This window comes from Equus przewalskii, chromosome 10 (assembly GCF_037783145.1).
Source record: "Equus przewalskii isolate Varuska chromosome 10, EquPr2, whole genome shotgun sequence".
Classification (NCBI taxonomy): domain Eukaryota; kingdom Metazoa; phylum Chordata; class Mammalia; order Perissodactyla; family Equidae; genus Equus; species Equus przewalskii.
The window spans coordinates 10,860,571-10,882,702 of NC_091840.1; the positions used below are offsets into that span (position 1 = coordinate 10,860,571).

At 39.9% G+C, this 22,132-nt stretch overlaps 2 protein-coding genes across 3 annotated transcripts in view; one reads left to right on the forward strand and one right to left on the reverse strand.

Moving 5' to 3' along the window:
* Positions 1 to 5,761: 5,761 nt before the first annotated feature.
* On the reverse strand, positions 5,762 to 16,959 carry KCNJ2 (potassium inwardly rectifying channel subfamily J member 2). Of its 2 annotated transcripts, none has more exons than XM_070560121.1 (2): positions 16,763 to 16,959; positions 5,762 to 10,953 (listed from the first exon to the last, which is right to left on the reverse strand). In XM_070560121.1, the coding sequence occupies exon 2, from the start codon at positions 10,733 to 10,735 to the stop codon at positions 9,452 to 9,454; it is 1,284 nt and encodes a 427-aa protein (XP_070416222.1). In that variant the 5' UTR covers positions 10,736 to 10,953; positions 16,763 to 16,959; the 3' UTR covers positions 5,762 to 9,451. The 2 variants fall into 2 exon arrangements, with proteins under 2 accessions (XP_070416222.1, XP_008520547.1); XM_008522325.2 differs by lacking the exon at positions 16,763 to 16,959 and adding an exon at positions 15,917 to 16,165.
* Positions 15,031 to 22,132, forward strand: part of LOC103552375 (uncharacterized) — a 55,450-nt gene continuing 48,348 nt past the window's right edge. The window contains exons 1-3 of the mRNA XM_070561223.1: positions 15,031 to 15,049; positions 15,348 to 15,506; positions 16,036 to 16,971. Coding sequence (XP_070417324.1) covers positions 15,031 to 15,049; positions 15,348 to 15,506; positions 16,036 to 16,691 — 834 coding nt within the window. The 3' untranslated portion in view covers positions 16,692 to 16,971. The remainder of the gene's footprint in view (positions 15,050 to 15,347; positions 15,507 to 16,035; positions 16,972 to 22,132) is intronic.

The following is a 22,132-nucleotide window of genomic DNA, read 5'->3' on the forward strand; positions in this document are numbered from 1 at the left end:
GTAAAAAATATGGCTGGTTCAGTTAGCGCCATTTGTAAAACTAGATTGGCCATGTTGTTTAAATGCCTACTGAAACCAGCTACATGCTTGCAAAATAAACAAACAAAACAGAACTGAAGAACTTCCTTCAATATTTAAGGCTGGAAACTTTTACTTTAATGAATCTAGAATTCCTAGACCTTTGTACCTATAGGCACGTAACAGCCCCTCAGAGGAGATTCCTCAAACACAGCTTTAAATATCTGCTTGGCTCTGAGTTCAGAAGGATTGTTTCTGGGGGCTTTTTTGCTGTTGTTTTTTGTTTTTGTTTTCCCACGTCAATCCACAAGAACTCAACTCCTCTTTGAGTTTTTCCAAAATAATTTAAAAGTCCTTTATCGAGCAATGTTGGCTTTACAGAAAATTTTATATGGGAGAATGAGGAGGAGTTCCTAGTACACGCTCTACAGGAAACACTATCTAATTGATCTTGCAGGTCATGTTTCTATGGGGATTTCCTTCTCTTACCAACCCCCACTAGTAGTGCCCAGCCAGATTTACTCTTTACCTCCTGAAACCCATTAAGATGCTAAGCAAAACAAATGACCATGTGGTTAACAAGATCCTCCCTGTTAGAAATGGTTAGCTTTATAACCGCACAGATTTCTCCTTATTTTACATAATAACTATGCCACTAAGATAGACAGAATAGTATCCTCCTATGAGTGGTTGTGACATACCTCTAGGTACAAAGGTCTGGGAATTCTAGATGCATTAAAGGAAAAATTCCCAACCTCAGGCAGTCAACGAATTTCTTCACTTCCATTTCTTTGCAAGCATGTAGCTGGTTTCAGTAGGCATTTAAAGAACATGGCCAGTCTAGTTTCACAAATGGCACTAAGTGAACCAGCCACATTTTTTCACCTGCTGGCTGCCAGCTCTCCAAAAGGGGAAAATCTTTTCATATTTTATTCATATAAAGGACTTATTTTCCCTGCAGAAGGTCTTAGTGTAGGGCCCTCACACAATATAAAATGGTGAGAGTATTATGCACAGCCCTCCAAATCAAAAGAACAGACAAGGCACAGACAACAAATAGGATCGTATTCTTGCTCATCAGACACACCTTGTACCTTTGCATTTTCCCTTTTAAGTAAATTCTATATTGCACACAACTTCATGCAAATCACTAGCAGGAAATAGCAACCTAACGACTTTTCAAATCATGCCAACCTGCAGGTCCAGGATTGCCTGTTTCTCTAAAGCATACTAGAAAGAAGAGGTAACTTTTTTTTCCACAAAATTTAATCCATCAGCCCATCAGGTGTAAAGAACCAGGGCAGAGTCTAAATTCTGAACCCAGAGAATCCCAAGTGAATATTGCAATAGACCCACCATGGAGATACCCGTATCTCCCTCCCCCACCTCTCCATTGTGAAAGGAGCTGTTTATTGCAAGTAGCAACAGGATTTAAAAAAAAAAAAAAAGAATTTTGTTAGCCTTCTCCACTAATTGCTTTTTTTGGCATGCTCCTGTCCACTTCTTTTTATTATCCTACAAAATGTTCATAAACCTATACAATGTTTTAGACTAGTGAATGCCTGCAGACAGAGCAATTTCAGTAGGCCCTGCTGAGCCCAGATGGCCCAATATGAACAGACACTGGAAATGGACCTTGTTTTAAAAGACTCCACATTCAGATGTTGAGGATGAGCCTGGGAAAGGTAGAAATTCAGAAGAAAGCCTCACTCCCTTATCTTGGCAAATCTGGGCCTCACTTCAATTAAACCTTAAATGAAGACTTCTGCTTGAACACTAGTCCAAATGTTTCAAAATAGAAGGGAGAAGCAAGCTGTACACTGAGGCAAAAGTACATACTGTATTTATAATCGAACATGCTTTTTATATAATTACATCCTTGTGCACGTTTTATTTTTGGTTCTTGAATAAAGTCACTCAGATGAAATTAAAGAGTATGCAGGAGAAGGTGCTTCGATGCTTCTTTCAGTTGCTATGGCAACTCTGGGGCATCTTATTCAGCTGTCTCATTGACTGAGTGTACCCAAGTGATACAAACTGCAACTTTTAGCTGATCCTGGAAAAGGCAGAGAAGACTGCTTGATTGATCTCATGGCCACCAAAAGAGCTTATGACAGGACAGAAGAAAACCTCCAAAATGTGGACTGGACTCTCCCTCATTTTTGTATGAATGGTTGCCATCAGAAAGTGCTTTTGCCAAGAGTGTTTTTTTAGGGATGTGTACACACTTGGCCCTGAAATTGCCCTATTGGTAAATTAACTGTTTTTATGGGTCTGTATCTAAGTGCCTAATGTAGCTATTTACATATTTTAAAGGAAACTCGTATATACTGTTTAGTGAAACATTTTCTTTGCAGGATCAACTAAAAAGTTGCTTAACTGGGACTTTAGGAGTAGAAATATATTAGCAAAAATTTGAAAAACCAAAGCCAAATGAAACTATACAGTGTGAGACTTAATTCATTTGTTTGTTAAACAGTAGTGAACCCAGATACTCACCCAAAGGATGTCTTTTGGCTCATGTGTCAGGACTGGGGAGGTGCTGAGGCAAAGTTGATTTCACAAACCTCACCTAAGCAGTCTGGGGTCAGAGTAGTCATTTAGCATGAAGAAGTGAAGGAACAGAGTCCATGGGAGCAAAGTTTTTACAAAATCATCATAAAGGATTCCTAATAAGGTATTGCAAAAATATTTGAATCCATGGTGATATGCCTGAAAAAATATTTAGTCAAGTAAAAATTTCTGTCTATGGAGGGCTAGGACTGTATCTTTGCACTGTGGCCTGATACACCATAAGTATTAAATAGTTGGTAGTTATTATTATACACAAATTTTTTATATCTAACACTCAGTTACTTTTCTCAGTTGTAAGACAAAATTAATATACAACTGTAGCACCCATTTTCCAAACCGTGATCCATTGGAGACAAAGTCCACGTAGAAGAATTTGAATAACCAGCACCATGTAATAATTCCTCAATAAATTTTTTGCCAAATTGAATAGAATTTTCTAGAAGTCAAACTCCTTAACAGCGTCAATCTCTCAGAATATAAGCTCAAACCTGACATAAAAAAGATCTCTGAAAATGAATACCGTCACCACAAAACCCCTACATTCAGGCGAAGTCTTTTGTGTCTCACATGCACCTTTCTGGCCTGCTTGGCATTCTGATATTAGTCATAAAGTCCTTATAATAGATTATCTGATTTCGTCAACAAAGTGGATCAGAAGCAAAAACCTAAAGGATGCTAGGAGACTTCTGACAGTGGACAAAACAGCAGCTGATGGTTTAAGAGACAAATGTTTAAAAGCACATCCCACCAGGAAGAGATGCATCTATTCGCTTGTGTCACACAAGGAAACGTGAAATAATACAAATCACTTCTTGAATGAGGCAGAGAATTGTATAGGATTTTAGAAAACTGTTCCTACAAAATAATGAATGCCCTCGAGGCAACAAATTTCAGTTATTGGAGAGAACCATTTATGTGTAATTATTCATCATTATTATTCTAACTAGTTAGGAACACTCGTGCTGAATGCGCCTCACCTTTCTTAAACTGCCCCCCTTCCACATTCTTCTTAACTGTCTCTCTCCTCTCTTCCCCCAAGCTTTCTGCTTCTCTAGCTTCCAACGTAGATGACTGACTCATCACAGTTTGCCTAGAACTTTCTCAGTTTTAGTATCGCAAGTCCTGCAGCCTGGGAAATCCCTCTGTCCTGGTTGGTCACCTTACTCCAGAACCAGGTACTACAATAGTCTTATTGTACTCGTGCCTTGCAGGTATTACCTTGTAATTATGTATATATATTTTCTAAATGTCATTATAACAACCCTGATATATTGACTCAAATCATCAGATCGCTAGAATCCTTGATCTGAACCACTTTGAAAAAAAGGCTCTGGGGTCTTGAAATATGCTAACCATCGACTTGGTTCTTCACTTAAGGTGCATAGAGCTAGTCTTCATTTATTTATTTGTTGGTTTATTTAAAAATTTGAGAAAGTAAATCTGATTGATTTAATCAGTTTTGCTAGCTCTAAAATGGAAATTTCTAGAGGTAAATTTATTTTCTTCTTTGCAAGTATTTTCTGGGGAGCTGATGCTTAAGAAGGCTAGAGTTTATTCGACTGTCACTGGAAAGGGCTAAGCAGAAGGTCTTTGAAATTCCACTTCTGCCTTTTCTTTTTGCATATATATTTAATAAAAATTTTTTAAGAAGTAGAGGTGAGGCCCATATAGCATTCAGTGCACTGCCTGGAGTTACCAGTATATTTCTTGCGTAATAGGAACAGTCACCAAGAGGATCCTGTAACACCTTTGGCTGCCTACAGTGGGAAGCAAGCAGAAGTGTATGCTGTCGTAGGGTGCCTGCAGTTTGGTTAGTAACAGACTTTTTGGTTTTGCCTCAAGATAAGACTAAGCAATTCCTAGTTAACTGAAATTAATCTGAAGTTTGAAATCTACCCAAATCCCATAACCAACGCTTAAAATTGTAATTAGTCTACCCTTGTGAGTTGTTCTCTCTCTCCAAGAACTAGACAAGGAAATGTGGAGCAGGTTATGAAGGAGGCAAGAATCCTGTGCTCCTGTATTCTGCCTGGAGAAAAAGAATGCGTTTTCGTCACCGAGAAGAGTAAAAACCGAGAAGCAGAAAGATCTTAGATTAAATGGTGACACTTTTATCAACAATGTCTCCAAATGGAAAGCATAGAGGAGTGATAAAAAGCACAGCCCCGTGCTGAATGGCCTCAGTTTAAATCTCAGCTCTAATACTCACCAGCTGTGCGCTTGCACAAGGTGCTCAACCTCTCTGGGCAACATAATAAGTGCCATATGGGTGTTTATTAAAGAAAAAATATTAAGGAGCAACCTGGATTTCAGAATGCAGATTTTCTCAGTATTTCCAATCGTGAAAAACAGTTAAGTCATTCCAAATTTGCCAGAGGAAGTGGCATTTTCTCTGAGACTGCATATCCTTGGTAACTTTGCGCCCTGAAACAACATATATCTTAGTGGATTAAACTAGGTCTGGAAGCAGATAAAATCCAAATTCCAATACCATCTCGGGGATTCATTAGCTTGAAAATCCAGCCTGTTTCTTCATCTATGACAGAGGCCAATAAATGACAGGCCACAGGCCAAATCTGGCCTACTACCTGTAGTTATAAGTAAAATTTTGATGAAACACAGCCACATAATTTGTTTTCATATTATCTGTGATTGCTTTCACATTATAAGGGCAGAGTTAAAGACTATTCTGCAAGGCCAAAAATATTTATTATTTGGCTCTTTATGGAAGGCATTTACCAACTCCTGATCTATAATATGAGAATAATGATATCCTGATTTGTTTTCTGGGAATGAGATAAGATAATATATAAGGCAGAACTCTACACATAGTCTAGGCTCAATGCAGAGTAACTATTATCATTAAACAGAGAATCAAAATCTCAACTTTATAATATTATTTGTTAGTCTTGTTTGTTTACTTGTTTTTTTGGTCTTTTCTATCTTTTCTCTACCTAGGCCACTCTGTCCAAAAACAAAATATGAGCTTGACTTCCTCTAACTTGGATTAAACTAATCTAAGCACCCCTCCCCACCCCCCATAGCTGTCTGTTTAGGCAATTTCTATGGCTCTATTCATTCAAACTATCAGGGTTTATACCATATTGTTTGGAAACATTTGCTTTATATCTCAACGATTCTACAGGAAGCCCAAAGATTCTTGCACCAATTTCTTCTCAATTTTTTATTTTTTATTTAGAAATAATAAAATAAGACATAATATATAAAAATATGTACAATCCATGGTTTGTGCAGTACAATAGGAAGACTTTAGATACAAAAAGACGGCAAACGGGAAAATAATAACTATCATGATTGTCAAAAGCCGGGATTGTTCAACTCGTCCAGAGCCCAGAGCTGAAACCCAACAGAACTAGAAAAGAGATTCTAGTTGGGAGTGGGGAGGTGACGGTGCAACACTTGTTTTTTTTTTTCACTTTAACAGTATAGACACAGAGTGAAAAAGAACTCACTCTACTTCTCAGAACAAGCTTTTTACCTTTACTGAGTGGCTTATAATGAAATACGAACTGACATTTGTTATTTGAAAGGGTAACATGATTTGGGGGACAGAGCTCATCGGAACAAACATCAAGGTTTGGGATGGGAGTTTATAGAGAAGAAAGGAAGTGAAGGGAAGAAATAATGCATTAATAGAATAAAAACAAAGTAAAACAAACTTTCTCCAGGAATTTGGAAATGACTACAGTGCTATGGTGACATCCTTAGAATGTCTGATTCAAGTATACTCTTAGAGGGATAGAAAACTATTCCTTTCTCAATAATCAAAATAGAATTCACTTTGTCTACCTCTTGTTTAAAAATAGCATAACCAAGAATCTATGCCTCCTCCCAAAAATATAATGCCCATCTAGATATGGGCAAAAATTCTTTAAAAGGGAATAATTCCTAAGTAAATTCAGAAGGGGTTTGCTTGCAATAGAGAAGCAACACGTATCTGGAATAGACCCCAGATATTCACGATGAGTCTCTTCAGTCTGCATTCTAATGACGTGTACACTAATTAAGGAGACCCAGTCAACAAGGACAAACGTTTTGAAGGTAAAATGCAGCAAAAAATGTTGTGCATTACCTGTGTCTTGGCTCTTGACAAAGAAAAATTGCCATTTAAAGCTTGTAACTGTTAAAATACTAATAACTAGAAAAAGCTTTCAAATGATCAGTCCATGCTGAAATAAATAACAGAAGAACATAGCAATACGAACCTTATAAGGCTGGTAAATATTTGCTAAAACCATGCTAACCGGTAGCATATAGGTACTAGCTCTCAGAATTGCTGCACTGAAATTATACTTTCTATGGCAATTTTTTTCCTTTACAGACATCTATTTACATTTGGCTTTAAATATGAAAATATCTGATAAACTTTATAAAATGTACACTTTAAAAACATAGCTTCTGCAAAATTTTCTTGAAAAAAAAAAAACAAACCTGTGCACCAGAAATGTTAGATTTTTTTTTCTCTTTTTCAGAAAGAAGTTGAAAGATTTCCCTCCCTCATTCTTGCCCCCGTACCCACCCCCTCTCAAATATCTCAAGTCATTTGAAATGGCAGCACTGTGTGTTTGGGAGGAGCCTTCTCTCTGGTCACCCCCATTCTCCACCGTATCTTCATTTAATTTACTTATCACTGAATACTCTTTGGTTTGATTATTTTCCTTTGCAAAATATTGAAATAGCAGCAGCTGAAGCCCTCGATACCCTCTCACTGTCAACGGCCAAATGGTTGCCTCTTCTATAAATTCTCTTGTCTACTCAATCCCAATCCCTCCAACTCTCTACTCAACTTCCTAAACCTGCCTTTAAATTTGGATTTAACATAGCATCCACACATTTGACATCTCTATCTTGGATTCAATGAAAATAACACCATAGCTTTCAAACCCATTGACTTTGAAGGCTGAGAACAGCAGAAACTGTCATATTATTGCAGGCACCTCATTCAGATATGGCTGTTCGAAACCAGAGACCATCACAAACATCAAGTTACAAAACACAGGATTCTAGAACAAGCTGTTTTTTAATGGCATACAGGGATATAATACCATAAGAGAGTTGATTTTGAGACTCCAATTCAAAAGTCAGCAACACGAGAATTCACCAATAAAGAACTTTAAACCAAAAAAAGAGTTTCGCTATTGAGCCAGGCCGGAAAAAAAATAAAAAGTTTCTAGCAAGTCAGGCAGCCAGGCAGGAGAGGCTTCTGGAAAACAACATGTCCTTAGTAACCTGCCTTAGGGCTCCACAGGCGACAAGGATCAGCTCAGATTCAATCAGGAGTGTGGATTCATAAGAGGAAATAATGCTTTTAGGCCATTATCTCCCTTACTTGTGACTGTGTTATATGTTTTATGGCTCTTGTTGACCCTAAAATACTGAGACATTTTCGTTCCTACCCTCTACCATCAAAGAAAGCAACCTTCCTCTCCCTGCTGAATACTTGAGCTGACGTGCTAGATCAAAGTGTCTTGTCCTCATCTCACTGCCTCTTCATTTTGGCATCGGCAGCAAATACAGACACTGTAGGACTCACTCCAGACAGACTGATTGGAAGAACCAGCCTAGAGGCCAGGTGTGGCATCTTTTGAAGGCAATGTCAGGTTAGAAATGTCCTGACAGTCAGGGCAAGGAATTCAGCCGCAAGGGTTTAAACCTATTTGTCTTTCATGTTGGATGGCTCAGTTTTGAGGATGCCAATAACTTCAACCTAGGTCTTGTCTTATGGAATAAATTTTGGAATGTGCAAAAAGGGAAAACCCAGAAAAGTCTAAGAGCACATACCATCTCTCACCTTCTGTGTTAGCCTGGCTGGCACTACCTCACAGGAAAGAAAAGATGTTGATATTGTGTTATGTGTGTGTGTGACTTTTACTTTCCCTTTCCTCTTCCTCCTGTAATACGAAAGTTACATGAAAGAACACAATTTAAAAAGCACTACACTTACTAGACTCTGTGTATGATGTTCTATTTTCTGAATAAGGTGCAAAAGGAGAGGGCAGTTCAAGGTCTTGCTGAGGTTCAAAGTTATTGTCTCTTATTTCAAGGCAGCCGGAGGGCTTTCTTTCCTTTTTAGTATAAGCTCCACTGTGCAAAAATGTGCATTATCTTTGGTATTTATTTTAGGTAGTCTAACTTAAAATTTGAGATAACCCATTAACATCATGGAGGGAAAAAAAAACAACAAACCAACCCAGAGGCTACCATTTGGCTAGTGTTACATAATGCCCTTATGTAACCAAAGAGAAAGAGAGAGAGAGAGAAAATCAATTCTAGCAAACAAATTACTGGCCTCAAAAAATCAGGCTCTCGTTTTTGGCAGCTAATAGCCAAATACTTGCCACTTTGAAGCGCATGTCATGAGCTTTCAATAAAGTTCAACACTGACTTTTAAATTACACGAAACAAAAACTACACTGCAACAAAAAGACAATTTGTGTTCATGTAGTTAGCAGCTTTTCAAAAATTAAGGCAGAGTCTTGCCTTTGTTATGCCATTAAAAACATTCTTGTTCCCTAAAGAGAAGCATTCTGGATAAGTCAAACACCCAACCAAGGCTTGCCTGCAAGTTCAAGTTTTGTAAAAACACAAAACAAAACATAAAAACCCCATAACTTATTCTACAACACGTATGTGCCATCAGGTCATGGGGAAGCATGTTAAGTGCTTTACATGAATCTTCGAGCTTACAGTCTTTCTTTGAAACCACTGTGTTAGCCTCAGTCCCTTGTGGCCACTTGCCTTGACCCACCTCTTCGCCAGTACCGTCGTCTGAATAACTGGGGCCTTTGACCAACAGACTGTGTTTTAAAGTAAATATTCCAGAGAAGGAATCAGTCAGTCATATCTCCGATTCTCGCCGTAAGGGCCTGGGCTCTAGAGGTACACTTGCCTGGTTGTGAAGGTCTATGTCAGGGGGTGTGTCCGTACTAGTGCTTTCTGGAACTCCATTTTCACTGTCATCTTCCTCTTTGCTTGTGAGAGCAACTTCATTTTCATAGCAAAATGAATTAGCATTTGAGAGAATATATTTCTTTTCTGCTAAGTCTCTGGCGCTACAAAGGGGAGTGTTGGGTACTTCATAAGTCTTGTGGAACCTTGAATAGTCCACTTTGTAGTAATGCTTCTCTTCAAAGAGTACAGGCTCATAGCGGTGGCCCCAGAGGATTTCATTTGCCAGATATGAGCTACGGCACTGTGTGGTCATGGCGGTGGCTTCCACCATGCCTTCCAGTATCACAACAATTTCAAAGTCTGCATTGTCAATGTCCTGTTTACTCAAATCATATAAAGGACTGTCTTCATCTATTTCATGGACTATAGTGATTGGGGATACCAGAAATATACGGTCAATTCCACTGTCAAACCCGACATTGATATCTATTTGATCCAGGGGGATGTACTCCCCTTCAGAAGTAATTCTGGATTTGAGGAGCTGTGCGCGAACATGAGCTTCCACCAAGTGGCTTTTCCGAAGATTGCCCACTCGCCACATCAAACAGAGCTTGCCATCTCTCATGGCGATCACAGCATTGTGACTGAAGACAAGAGTCTCATTTCTCTTCTTTGGCTTTGCCATCTTTGCCATGACTGCACCAATGATAAAGGCATCAATGATGCAGCCCACGATTGACTGGAATACCACCATGAAAACAGCAATTGGGCATTCGTCCGTGACACACCTGAAGCCATAGCCTATGGTTGTCTGGGTCTCAATGGAGAAAAGGAAGGCGGCCGTGAAGCTGTTAACCTCAGACACACAAGCTTTGCTCTCTTTAGATGCATCCAGATCCCCATGGAGCAGAGCTATCAACCAAAACACACAGCCAAAAAACAGCCATGAGAGAATGAAAGCCAGGCAGAAGATGACCAGCATCCACCGCCAGCGAATGTCCACACATGTGGTAAAGATGTCTGCGAGGTACCGTTGTCCTTTCTCACCCACGTTAATGAACTGAACATTACAGTGGCCGTCTTTCTTCACAAAGCGACTCCTGCACTGTTGTCGAGTGTGGACTTTACTCTTGCCGTTCCCAAAGCCATTTGCAACCGCCATGGTGGCCAACTTCATGCCGTCTTCTTCCGAAGAGACAATGCTATAGCGGTTGGTTCGCACACTGCCCATCGCTTCTGCTGTGGACGCCAGTGCTTCTGCTTTGGAAAACAGTCTGAGTTTTTGCAAAACCCTTTGGAGAAACAGTTTTGAATGTTCAGTGAAGACACACACATGCAAAAAATGTAAGGAGAGATGGAGGTCTCCAGGAGCCTTGAGGTTCTACCAAGGTCTGTCTACTGACATGCAGAGTTACCTTAGCAACTCAGCTGACATCCAGAGAACATGTCCTGCAAAAAAAGAGAGATCATTTATTACAAAAGAAGTCATTATTAACGGGTTCTACTCTCTAAGCAACATTTGCTAGCAAGACACAGAGTCAGATATAGATAAAAATACTCAGCATTGAATTACAGGACTTTAATTTCTTTGTACTCTAAAAAATATTTTTTATTTTATTTAAAAGCATAAAGTCATTAAACTTAGAAGAGTTAGTTTTTTGTGTCAGTCTTTCAACCAAAAGTTCAGGTCATTTTTCTCTTATTTTTGGCCAGCCGTCTAGAAGATCCTATTTTAACAATTTACTTCTCCTCTCTTAGCCTCTTCTTTTGCCTTCTCTACTTTCTAGGGTCCCAAATTATTAAGCAGAAGAAAGACTTTCTAAGTCCAAGATTTGTCACGAAGCTTTAAGAACTCAGACATTTCTAGAGAACATTTCATATGAAAGCAGAATATTAATATTAATTGAGTTCCAGGTGCATTATGGGAGACTCTTAGAGCCCTTGATGACATGGTTGAAATCGGAAGGAACAGACTATTTTGTTTAAATGATAAAACTGAGTAGACAGCCCTTATAATCATCTGAAATGGATCCCAGTTTCTGGAAACTGTTTGGGCTTGCTCCATCACTTCGCACACTTTAAAGCAGGCGCTATGCAGAAATGCCTGATAACATCTCTGTTAGTGCAAATGATTCTGACTTGAAGATGCAGGTTAGCTCTGGGGGAAAGAGAGATTCTGTTGCCTAGCAATAAGAGTCCTGAAATTCCCTGGAGATGGGACTGCCATGTGTAATGAAAGGCTAGGAAGCAAGCACCTTTGTGCCAAAGGACCAGGTCTTTATCGGATTGAGATAAGGCAGGAACTCATTTCACGCGGGTCCAATCCTGTGTTTTCCCAAACAGAAACAACTTTGTAAGAATAGATCATAAATGTCAGTCAGCTTACTTTCACTTTGAGGGCTGCTGTTTGCTATATGCTCCCATGGAGAAGGCACACACCTTTACCTAATGTGAACAAATAGTAGTTTTCAGTTTTCTCCTCATGCCTCATTCTCCCCTGGATAAAAACCACCTATTTACTTTAATTTTCCATCTTCGTTCCAAAGAAACTATTTTTTCCTTGACCAAAAGAAAGTCTAAGGTGTTTTCTTTACCAAGTATAAACTAATGAACTAATATAGCATAGAACTAAAAAGTAAAAGTGATTCTCTCCTTTTCAAAGAACCCACTCTACCTCCTGTAATACGGGGGGACAATGAAAAACAGATGGAAAGGATCAGAAATTTGTTGAAGCCCTGATAACGAGACTCCACTTTTCCTTTCTCCCCTGAAACCACATTAAGATGAAGCAGTTAACAGAATCGATTTCAGCCCAGCCAAATACAAACAAATAAAGCAAATCATCAACCCTGTTCTGTGCACCCCCTTAAACAGAGGCAAGGTGCACTGTCTTTGAAAATGCCTTGTTAAAGTCTTTTTCACTTCTCCTTCTTTATCCAAGTTATTATGCAAGAATGTGCCCCAACACATTTTTCCTGAGATTAGTCATCTGTGAAAATTGCAATGTGTGTTACATTTTGGCAGCTTTTGACACCTAAGTGATGCCCGATTTCAAAGTGCCTTTGAATTACTTTATAAAAAGAAGTTACTGTGCCTTCCCAGTCTTCCACCTGCTTCAATGTTTTGTCTGCTTCCCTATGAAGTTTGTACTTGGACAAAAGAAACAAGACTCCTGTTCCTCAGGGTTCTAGATCCTGGACATGGAAAGAATTTTTTTAACAGTGATTTCAGCTTATTTGGCTCATATGAAATTGCCAAACATTTCTACACAAAAACAAAGATAATAATATAACATCTAATGCCAGTATACTTTCCAAAAAAGGGGAGAAACGAGCCTCATTTCAATAATGCTTGCATCCTTGAGTTCTGATTGACTTCAGAATCTTATATTATAAGCTGACACCAAGAAATTCCCTTTTCATGATTCAAAACAATCCTTGCATCTGAGTTACCATTAGGGACCATGTGTAGACAGTCTCAAATTTCTTTTGACTTATGTCTGCACTCTTTCCAGATTAAAGCATAACAACCATATGAAATCTAAAGACTGAATTACGACCTTCCAAAAATCTTGACCCCAGGACATTAGTCTGAATTCCACAAAACACACAATACCAGCTTCCTACGAATAGCTTTCCACATTTAGAACCTTGAAAATAGCCTGTATTGAGCGACTATTATCGTCTTATTTCCATTGCTAATGACAGAATCTGTTCCACATGCGGAGCATCATTTAGATATTTTACCATTTCTGCCTGGAAAGGGGAAAAAACAGCTTTTTGGCAAAATGGAAACTTTTGTCACTTCAAATAGATACGTTCCAAAACAGATTTATGTGTGTATATGTATGCACACACATTATGTATATTCAGACTTTTGTGGAGCTGATTTACATAGCAAAAATCTAGAACATGACACAGTTTGATAGGGTAATGGTCTCAATATTTCACCACAAAAAATGCTCTCCCTATCAACCTGCCTACACGCCCGAGTGGCTTTATGCATACAGAAAACTTCCTTGCCTGCTCTTTTCTCATTGAAAATCACCAATTCATGAGCATCTGGGAAAAACTTTCCTTAGGAATAGGGCTTTCGTGCAATTTTATTTTAGGCATATATTCATAATAATTCTCTGAGAAACATTTGATTAAGTGTAGATGAGAACAGTACGCGACCTGACTCCTTCATGGCTACTACTCAGGAGAATTGGTATCTGATTTGATGAACAATGCGTAAATTCTCCTTTCAGCCAAAATATCTAAGGGCCTGATGTAAATTTAATAGACACAAATAATCATTTTACCCAGGCCACAACCAATGAGGTAGAAAGTATTTCTGGGAAATGGAGAGGCTACATGTGGTGCTGTTCATGTTAAGACTATTTATAGGCTGAGCCAAAATTAAGCATAAGCGATGGAAAAAAATAGTCCAGTGTTTCAATCTTAGGTAGATGTTAAAGGAGAGAGAGCTATGGATAAATACAAGGTCAAGGAGATAACATGGTATTAATGAGTGACTGAAAATCAATTTTATCATATAGGAAATATTTCCAATATGGATTATAAAAACCAGAAAAATGTAATTATGAAGAATAAATGAAAATAGATGCCTCAATATATGCTCATGATGTGCAGTGAATAAGAAAGTTTCTAACTAAGGATAGGAAATAAGGATAGTAAGAGAAAGTGTACTGGGCTGACACAGAGGTCTGCTAATGAGTGTTTAGAGCGGCTATTCCCCAGCTGACGCCATATAGAGCAGCCTGAGTGTGCTCTGGGCACATGTTGCTATGTGCGCACAACTGCTAGCAGGCAACCTCTTAGAAGCTTAGTAAACAGAAGGGAGGGGGAGGGGAGAAGGGGGGGCATAAATAGATACCCATTTATCTATGTGAGCACCATAACATTTATACTCAACAGCGCATGTAGCATCCCTGAGCACTTGCAAAGGCTGAAAAATACACATATTTGGTGAACAAAAATATACACTAAAAATCACAAAGGTGAAATAATCCATCTGTTCAGGAAAAGATGTGGTCAATCTTTCAGGCTACTCAAAAGTCATACAAGGACGCTATAGCTGACCAGGGATTCCACAACGGGAGAGGCTGAAGGAAGGAGAAATACTGTGTGTTCTTAAAAGGAAAAGCCAAATTCGCAAGAGTTTAGAAGAAATATTCCTACGGATACTAATAACATAAGACAGTGCCACCAAAACATGAGGGGGAGGGGCTGAAAGCAAAATGAAATGACCTTGACCCCAACTCTCACCCCTCCCATCATCCTTGAAGTAACATCTCTATCTCCTGAGCATGGAGATTTTTCTGGATAATGGCAAATATAAATAAAATCCTTGGGGTGGGGGTGGAAGTGATCAGGAAAAAACTAAATGCACAGGTCATATTCAGCAGATATGCAAAGGTTAATGAGAGGAAATCTGACAGCCTATTGATTATTAATGTAAAAGGAAAACAAGAGGCAAAAGGCAATATGCGTTCTTTGCATACCCAAAACACGTTTTCAAATAATGCGTTATTTCCTAACAGGTAAATTCTGAGTTTATGAAAATCCCCAGGATTCACAGCCGTATCCTAGTTACCATCTTACTGATCCGCTTACCCAGACACAGACATTAAACTGCCCATTTCCTATCTCTATTTTTTTTCAGTTGTCATGATGAGTCCACGTTATGATGCAATCTTTTTTCAGAACCAAGTCGTTTTGACCACTGTGCTTCCCTGAAACCACGCTGTCTCCAACTTAAGTATTAATACTATTATTTCTAAGACTAACAAGTTGCTTAGGGGAGAGTGACATATGATGTGAAAGTTTTGCGATCTTCAGGCTCAAATCCAACTCGGGCTCCCGCTCTCTTCCCCAGCAACGCAACTTTGAGACGCTCGCTCTGTTTGGAACGCGAAGCTGCGCTTGAAGCAATGACAAAGGAAAGGGAAAAAAAAGAAGCCGAGGATCAACTAGCGCTGAGTCCCAAGGTTTGCCAAGGTTTGAGACCAGCGTTCTAGACGCGTGCCCCTCCTCGTTCCGCCCCCCCTTAGAGCGAGAACCGAATGCAGGCTCTCTCGCCCTTGTCTCCAAACTCAGTATCTCGCTACAGCTGGTGCATTGGAAGTTATGAGCACAAACAGATGCTGCAGAGAAATCTGTTTCTATTGCTCAACTGTTCCAAGCATGTCTCAGTATTTTTAGCTCTTGGGGATGTTCTGGTGCGCACACAAACTCTATAGGCATGATCTGGGACTCCGGAGCGTGAGTGAGTGCTACAACAGCGTGACAGCTGGGCACCTCTGGAGCAGCGGGAGAGGGTAGGGTCGGGGACGGCAGCCCGAGTCCATTCCCTAGGACACACAGGCAGCGAGAGAGAAGGAGGGAAGAAAACACACAGCAGCCCTTACCTGTTGCTGGCGCAGGAGCATGGGGACATGGAGTGGAAGTGGGGGGTACAGAGGCATGTAAGATCCAGTAGTTTGTAAAAGCGAGTGAGCCCAAGCAAACCAGAATTCTTAAGACCCAGCTTGCCGGCGCCGGGGAAGGCGGCGCGCTGGCCAGGACTCTAGTGCGCTCTGCAATATCCTGGGCTCTTTTGAGGCAGTCCACGAGATACCGGCCAGCCTGGCTCCACCCCCGGCCGCTGCCAGCCAATCGCAGGGCGCCTGGCCTCGCAGCCGGCCCCGGGAACGCCGGCGGGGAGGGGAGGATGCTACGGGCCGCCTGCGAGGAGAACCTGCCGCCGCTTCCTCCCCCTCCGCCCTCCAAGCCCGGTCGGGGAGTCCGGCCCCAGCTGGGGAGGAGGAAGCTGCGCCCCAGCTGGGACAGCAGCAGGTGGGAAGCTCCGCAGCCGGGCTTTTGCGGCCGCCTAATTGCAGCCTGGCCTTGGGCAAAGCTTCCTACTCCGCTCGGAGCCCCACACTTCCCTTTCTCTCTCCTCGGTGGCGGCTGTCCTATGCGTGCTCCTCGAAGGGCCTGCGAGGTGCCAATGCCGGGGCGAAACGTTTACAGCCGGGGAGGATTGCATTTCAGCCCGGGCGCGTCTCCCTTTCCCCTCCTTCCCACCCAGAGCTCACGTCCCCCGAATCCCCCGCAGAACCTGCGGTGGCGCGAAGGAGCCGCGAATTAAATGGGGAAAGGGACCGGGACCGGGACCGGCGCGCGGAACCCAGCTGGATTTAGAGGCACACCAGTGTTGCAACTGCACAGCCGCTTGGCTCTTTTCTTCTCCCGACTGTTCGTGAATTACTTACAAAGCGCCTAGACTTCTCTGAACGGTGAACGACTCCTTCCCTCTCGCATTGTCCGCCCTCAATCTCTTTCTCCACCACCGCCCGGCACGCTCTGCTGATCTAAAATCAGAGCAATTACAGAGTAGTGAATTCTCTGGAACAGCAACTCCTACAGCCACTCAGCTCTGCCCTCGCATCAGCGCCTCCCAGCCCTCATTCCCAGCAACCAGGCAAGAGCATGCAGACCCTTTAAAAACCCATGTCGAGTTCAGTGTTAACCCGGTCTGGATCCTGGAACGTTACAGGATTTGTTTGTGTGTGAGTGTGTGTAAATTGAAGAGTAAGTGCACAGGTCTCTGAGAACTTTGGTGTCATAATGAAGCTTTGCTGTTAGAGGACATAATATCTTTAGGAGTCTTTTCCTTACACCGAATTCGAAATCCCTGAGTGTGTGTTGAATGTTTATTTTCTCAAGCGACCAAATGCGCCTTTCGTGCAGTTTATTTAAACCTCTAAAAGACCTCCTAGAGTTGCCAAACTACTTCAACAAACTAGCTTGTACTCTGAGCGGCACAGCCTGAGTGTGTTTTTGTGCGTAGGAGAGGTGAAACCGACAATTCAAGGAAGGGTCTGCGCCGGTGCACCCTGGTGCCCACCTCCTAGCCTCATACCCACACATGGCCCCTAGGAGGTGCTGGTGAAATATGCTGAGGTTTTGCAGATACGTACTTCGTCCTCCGTTAGCAAGTGTGCCTCTTTCCCTAGCACTGAGCAAGATACTGAAATTACAAGCGTGTGGAATAGGTTGTGGACGACGTGTGACTGCTCTGATAGCCAAACGCATTGCTGTTTCATTCCGTTTGTTGAAATTACACAGTACTTCAAGCCCTGTAACCGGTTGTCTTGCCTTTTAAAGGCCCGTGCGTGGGAACAATGCCTCACACAAGGGAGGTCTACGTTAACATTTGTTAAGTCATGTATTGTTTATAAACAGCTTGAATTAACTCAGCAACATAGGGGGATGTATAGGAACCCAGGCTGTAACCCAAAGCTCAAAGAACCTGGAGATAGACAGACTAACGCTATACAGCCAAAGGACAGACGATGAGTAACAGCTCGCTCCACTGCTTCTGAAATGTGTTTCCTCATGGATTTCTGCTAAGAAACAGGCAGGAGAGGTCTAAATAATCCCTTACAACATATTAAGCCTAATTGGAAGGGGGCTATTAATCATTTATATATGTTCTTTTCTTTATTATGATTCAGTCTGTGCACTAGTAGATGGCTAAGAATTTTCCAAACCTTGTAAACTCAGAGAGGCAACACTTTTATTTCCAGGTAACGAGTCTTTTGGAGATCTGTCACTCAGAAAGAGATGCCATTTTTCTGAAATTTGGATTGGAATTGTTTTACTTTACTATTCGACTCCAAATAAACTGAATACAGAAAGTTTCATATGATAGGAAAATCTTTAAAGAAAAGAATACAAAGTTACAAGATTATGATTGGTTGTATAAATTTAGTTCTGGGAGGGGGCAAATAAATATATGTTTGCTAATCTTTACCATCAATATCACTCTCACCTCCCATATGCAGCAAGGCTTATTTCTTCAAGTAGAAAGTTAGAGAAAAACTGATTATTTTAATAAGCAGCTTCCCAATCTGAATAGAATTTTTATGTTAATTATTTAGCTAATAAGGAAACATGAATGGTTATATTTTGTAGGTAACTGAAACTTTGTAAATGCATGATAGCATTGATTAACTCCACTGCTTCATCTTATAAAGAGTAAATATAAATGTGCATTTTAACCAGTAAGTGACTTTTCACTGTGTTGCCCCTTAGGAAAATTCTAGTGTTCCGAAGCATTCAGTGCTTGGGTAAATACGCTTTTTGGAGCCCTGAGTGATACAGAGTTCTCTAGTCAGAGTCTGTCTTTTTTGGCTGAATCAGTCCTTATTTAGCAAAAATCCCCATGAATTTTGGACACAAATGCAGTTGGGTGTTGGGATCCATCTGTGGATTAAATTTTTCCAAGGAAATGACAATTATGGTCTTACTGATTCCCTCCACAGCAACCACCTATAGTATTAGAGCCAAATATTAGTCATATTCCAGATCTGCAGTCAGATTATGAATGCTCTTATGACGCAGAAGGTGATTGTTCCACTAGGAGCACAAATCTTTCCCTTGCGCTTATATGAAGATGTCCAGCAATTAGATATCTTTTCAGACTTCCATTAACCATGCATGCAGTCCAATTTCACAATGATAAGAGAGAACTCCTGTCATTTGCATCTACTAGGTATTAAGAACCACTTACTAATCTTCACAGTAATAATTAATAGTAATAAGTAATAAATAAATGTCAGATTAACTTGAAATGAAGACAGGGTGGTTTTGCAATCTGCTGCTATGAGGACAAGTCATCTACTAGGGTATTTTAAGGCACTGAATGTAATCTTACCTATTGGAAAACAGCTTTGGCAATTTCACTTACAGCATTGATAAGATGTAATCTTCATATTAAATTCAATAAATGTGTTTGTTGAGCAGCTACTTTGTACTTTAGCTATGTGCTAGGTGATATAGGAGACGTAAGAGCCCTGGGAGAAACAGTTCCTTCCCTCTAAGAACTCACAATCTAATTGAGAAGACAACTATGCACCAGTTAAATCTGATGACAAAATACAGTATGAAGCAGCCTAGGATTAAGGGCTAAAATGGATTCAGCAAAAATTTTTTTAAAAATTCTGGAGAGTTTCTGAGAAGTGGAATGAAATGGAGTAGGATTTATGAGGAAGTCTTTAGGATGGCTACTATATGTAGTTGTGTTGAGGAAGCTGAGAGCCTATGAGCAAACGGGATTGCCTCCTCATTCAGTTTATGTCCTGAAATGCCTATTATGCCCTCAGATCTTTCTATATACATGTAACTTTGTGTATAAATGACATGTTGCTTCTAAGAATGGCATGTTCTTGCTGCATGCTGCTGCCTACACAGACGTTATTTCCTCTAAAGCAACGGAATTTATTCCACAAGGCTTTATTTGCCATTTGTTAACACTAATAACACAGCAATGATGTTTTAATTGTCTGTCATACCGGGAATGCAGCATATCACATAATGGCTTTTCTAAATAACAGATTTGTTTGGGTGAAAATTATTTTCTCTGATATATTGTATGCATCCTCAAACTCTCTGATTGTCCCTATGGCACTCTACATATTTCTAGTATAGCATATTTGATTCCTCTCATGCAATTACGATTTTTTTCCCTATGTTTGTTTCCACTGACCAATAGTGAGCTTTTTGAAATTCATTACCATGTCTTTTTTATCTTTATATCTTCATTGCCTCGCACGTGGTCTAGTAAATAAGTTGGTCTCAATAAATGTCAGTTGAACGATGAAATGAGTGAAAGTAACAGTAATTTTGAGTATAACATGACTTCTGAATAATGACTCAGTATCATTGTAATAATCATAAGCTATGTCATTTTTACCTGAGATGGAATTGGCCTACTAGGGTCCAGTAAGATCACTGTCCTCTACATTAAATGACCCTAGACTAAGTGTATTTGAGTCTCTTGATTGTTTTTCCTCCTTTATCATCAATGACAGGCTTCATTTCTCATTTTTGCTTCTGCTAACGTGCCTTGAATCTAGACTGTCACCATGCTCTATCTAATTTGTTGATTCTAATCTGCACTGGGCTCAGAAATTATGTAACCAAGGTTGTTAAAAAATATATGTAAAGTAAAAGCAAATATGATCTAAAGGGCTTAAAGTGAAGGTACATATATATATATTTTTAAAGATTTTATTTTTTTTCCTTTTTCTCCCCAAAGCCCCCCGGTACATAGTTGTATATTCTTAGTTGTGGGTCCTTCTACTTGTGGCATGTGGGACACCGCCTCAGCGTGGTTCAATGAGCGGTGCCATGTCCGCGCCCAGGATTTGAATTAACGAAACACTGGGCCGCCTGCAGCGGAGCATGAGAACTTAACCACTCGGCCACGAGGCCGGCCCCCAAATGTATATTTTTGAAATAGATTGAGCAGATGCTAAATTTGGAGTTACCTTGTGTCGGTCAGTTTCCTTTTTGAGTAAAATGTTTCAGAATATGGACTTATGACATTTATTTTAGCTTCTCAGAGCACTTAAACGCTTTAGTCCTTGTATTTGCTGTGTTATGAATAGTTGAGGAAGACCTCTAGGTAAGTGAGGTACCTGTGTGTTTGCAAATATGCATATGTCGCTACATTTATGACAACAAAATTATATATTCATTTATTGAGAAATCATTTGAGTGCTTACTGTGTCTATTAACATGATCTTTATTTTTCCATCAAATATGTTAAGATGAACAGCAGTAAGTGGGATTGTTCTTTAGGAAGCTCACACTTCCAGAGCAGCCAAGTTATTATTTAGTCACTTACTCTTCTGTCGTGCTCGGGAAGACTTCGTTTATCTCATGTGGGTGAGACAATTACACTCTGAAAATCTCATATTCATCTTAGGGCCAGACCCTCCGTTACTATGGTTCTTCACACAGTGATGACAATGGTCCCTAATGTCCCAATGGCACATTAGCTCTCTTAAAGGTAATGAGCCTACAGCCTCAGTTCATCCTCTGTTGACATGCATGGCAGTTCCTTAGGCCAAGTAGCCTGCTGTAAGATGCATGCAACTTGGCTTTGTTCAGAACTAACAACAACAGAAAGATAACTTCAGACAGCCAAGGTTACTCGCTATTGTCAACATTTAGGGAATATGCCACAAACTACAAAGAAAATGCAAAACATATTTTGAGTAATGTCAACAATATTGTAATGATACTTTTGAAAGAAAGGGTATATACCTGAATATCTAGCTGTGGGGATATGGACCTTAACAGTTTGTGCATGTGGTTTTCAAAGTGTATGAGTATATTTAAGTCTTTTTTTTTTTGGTCAAAACAATACTTGCCCATTGTGGAAAATGTACAAGATAAACATTAAAAATAGAGAAGAATGTAGGAAAACATAGAAAATAAAATAAATCCATATTCCCACCATTATGAATACTTTGGTGTATCTCTTTCCCTTTTTCCTATATTTTTGTTTCTATTTTTATATCTTTATGTATATATTTTTTATAATTTTGAGACCAATTTTGTGATTTTTTTGATACATATGTATCATACCTTTTAGAATTATGTAGCATTTGTCATTCAATTAAAAATCATTTGAAAGCATATATTTTGTTTGCATATATTTTATGAACCATACTTTAATTAATCATCACCTATCCTTATTCCTTTATATTCATTTTTGTTTTATACTCATAGGAGGATGCATTAACTGTCCTTGTAGATTAATGTTTACATTAATCTTCATCTCTTACTAT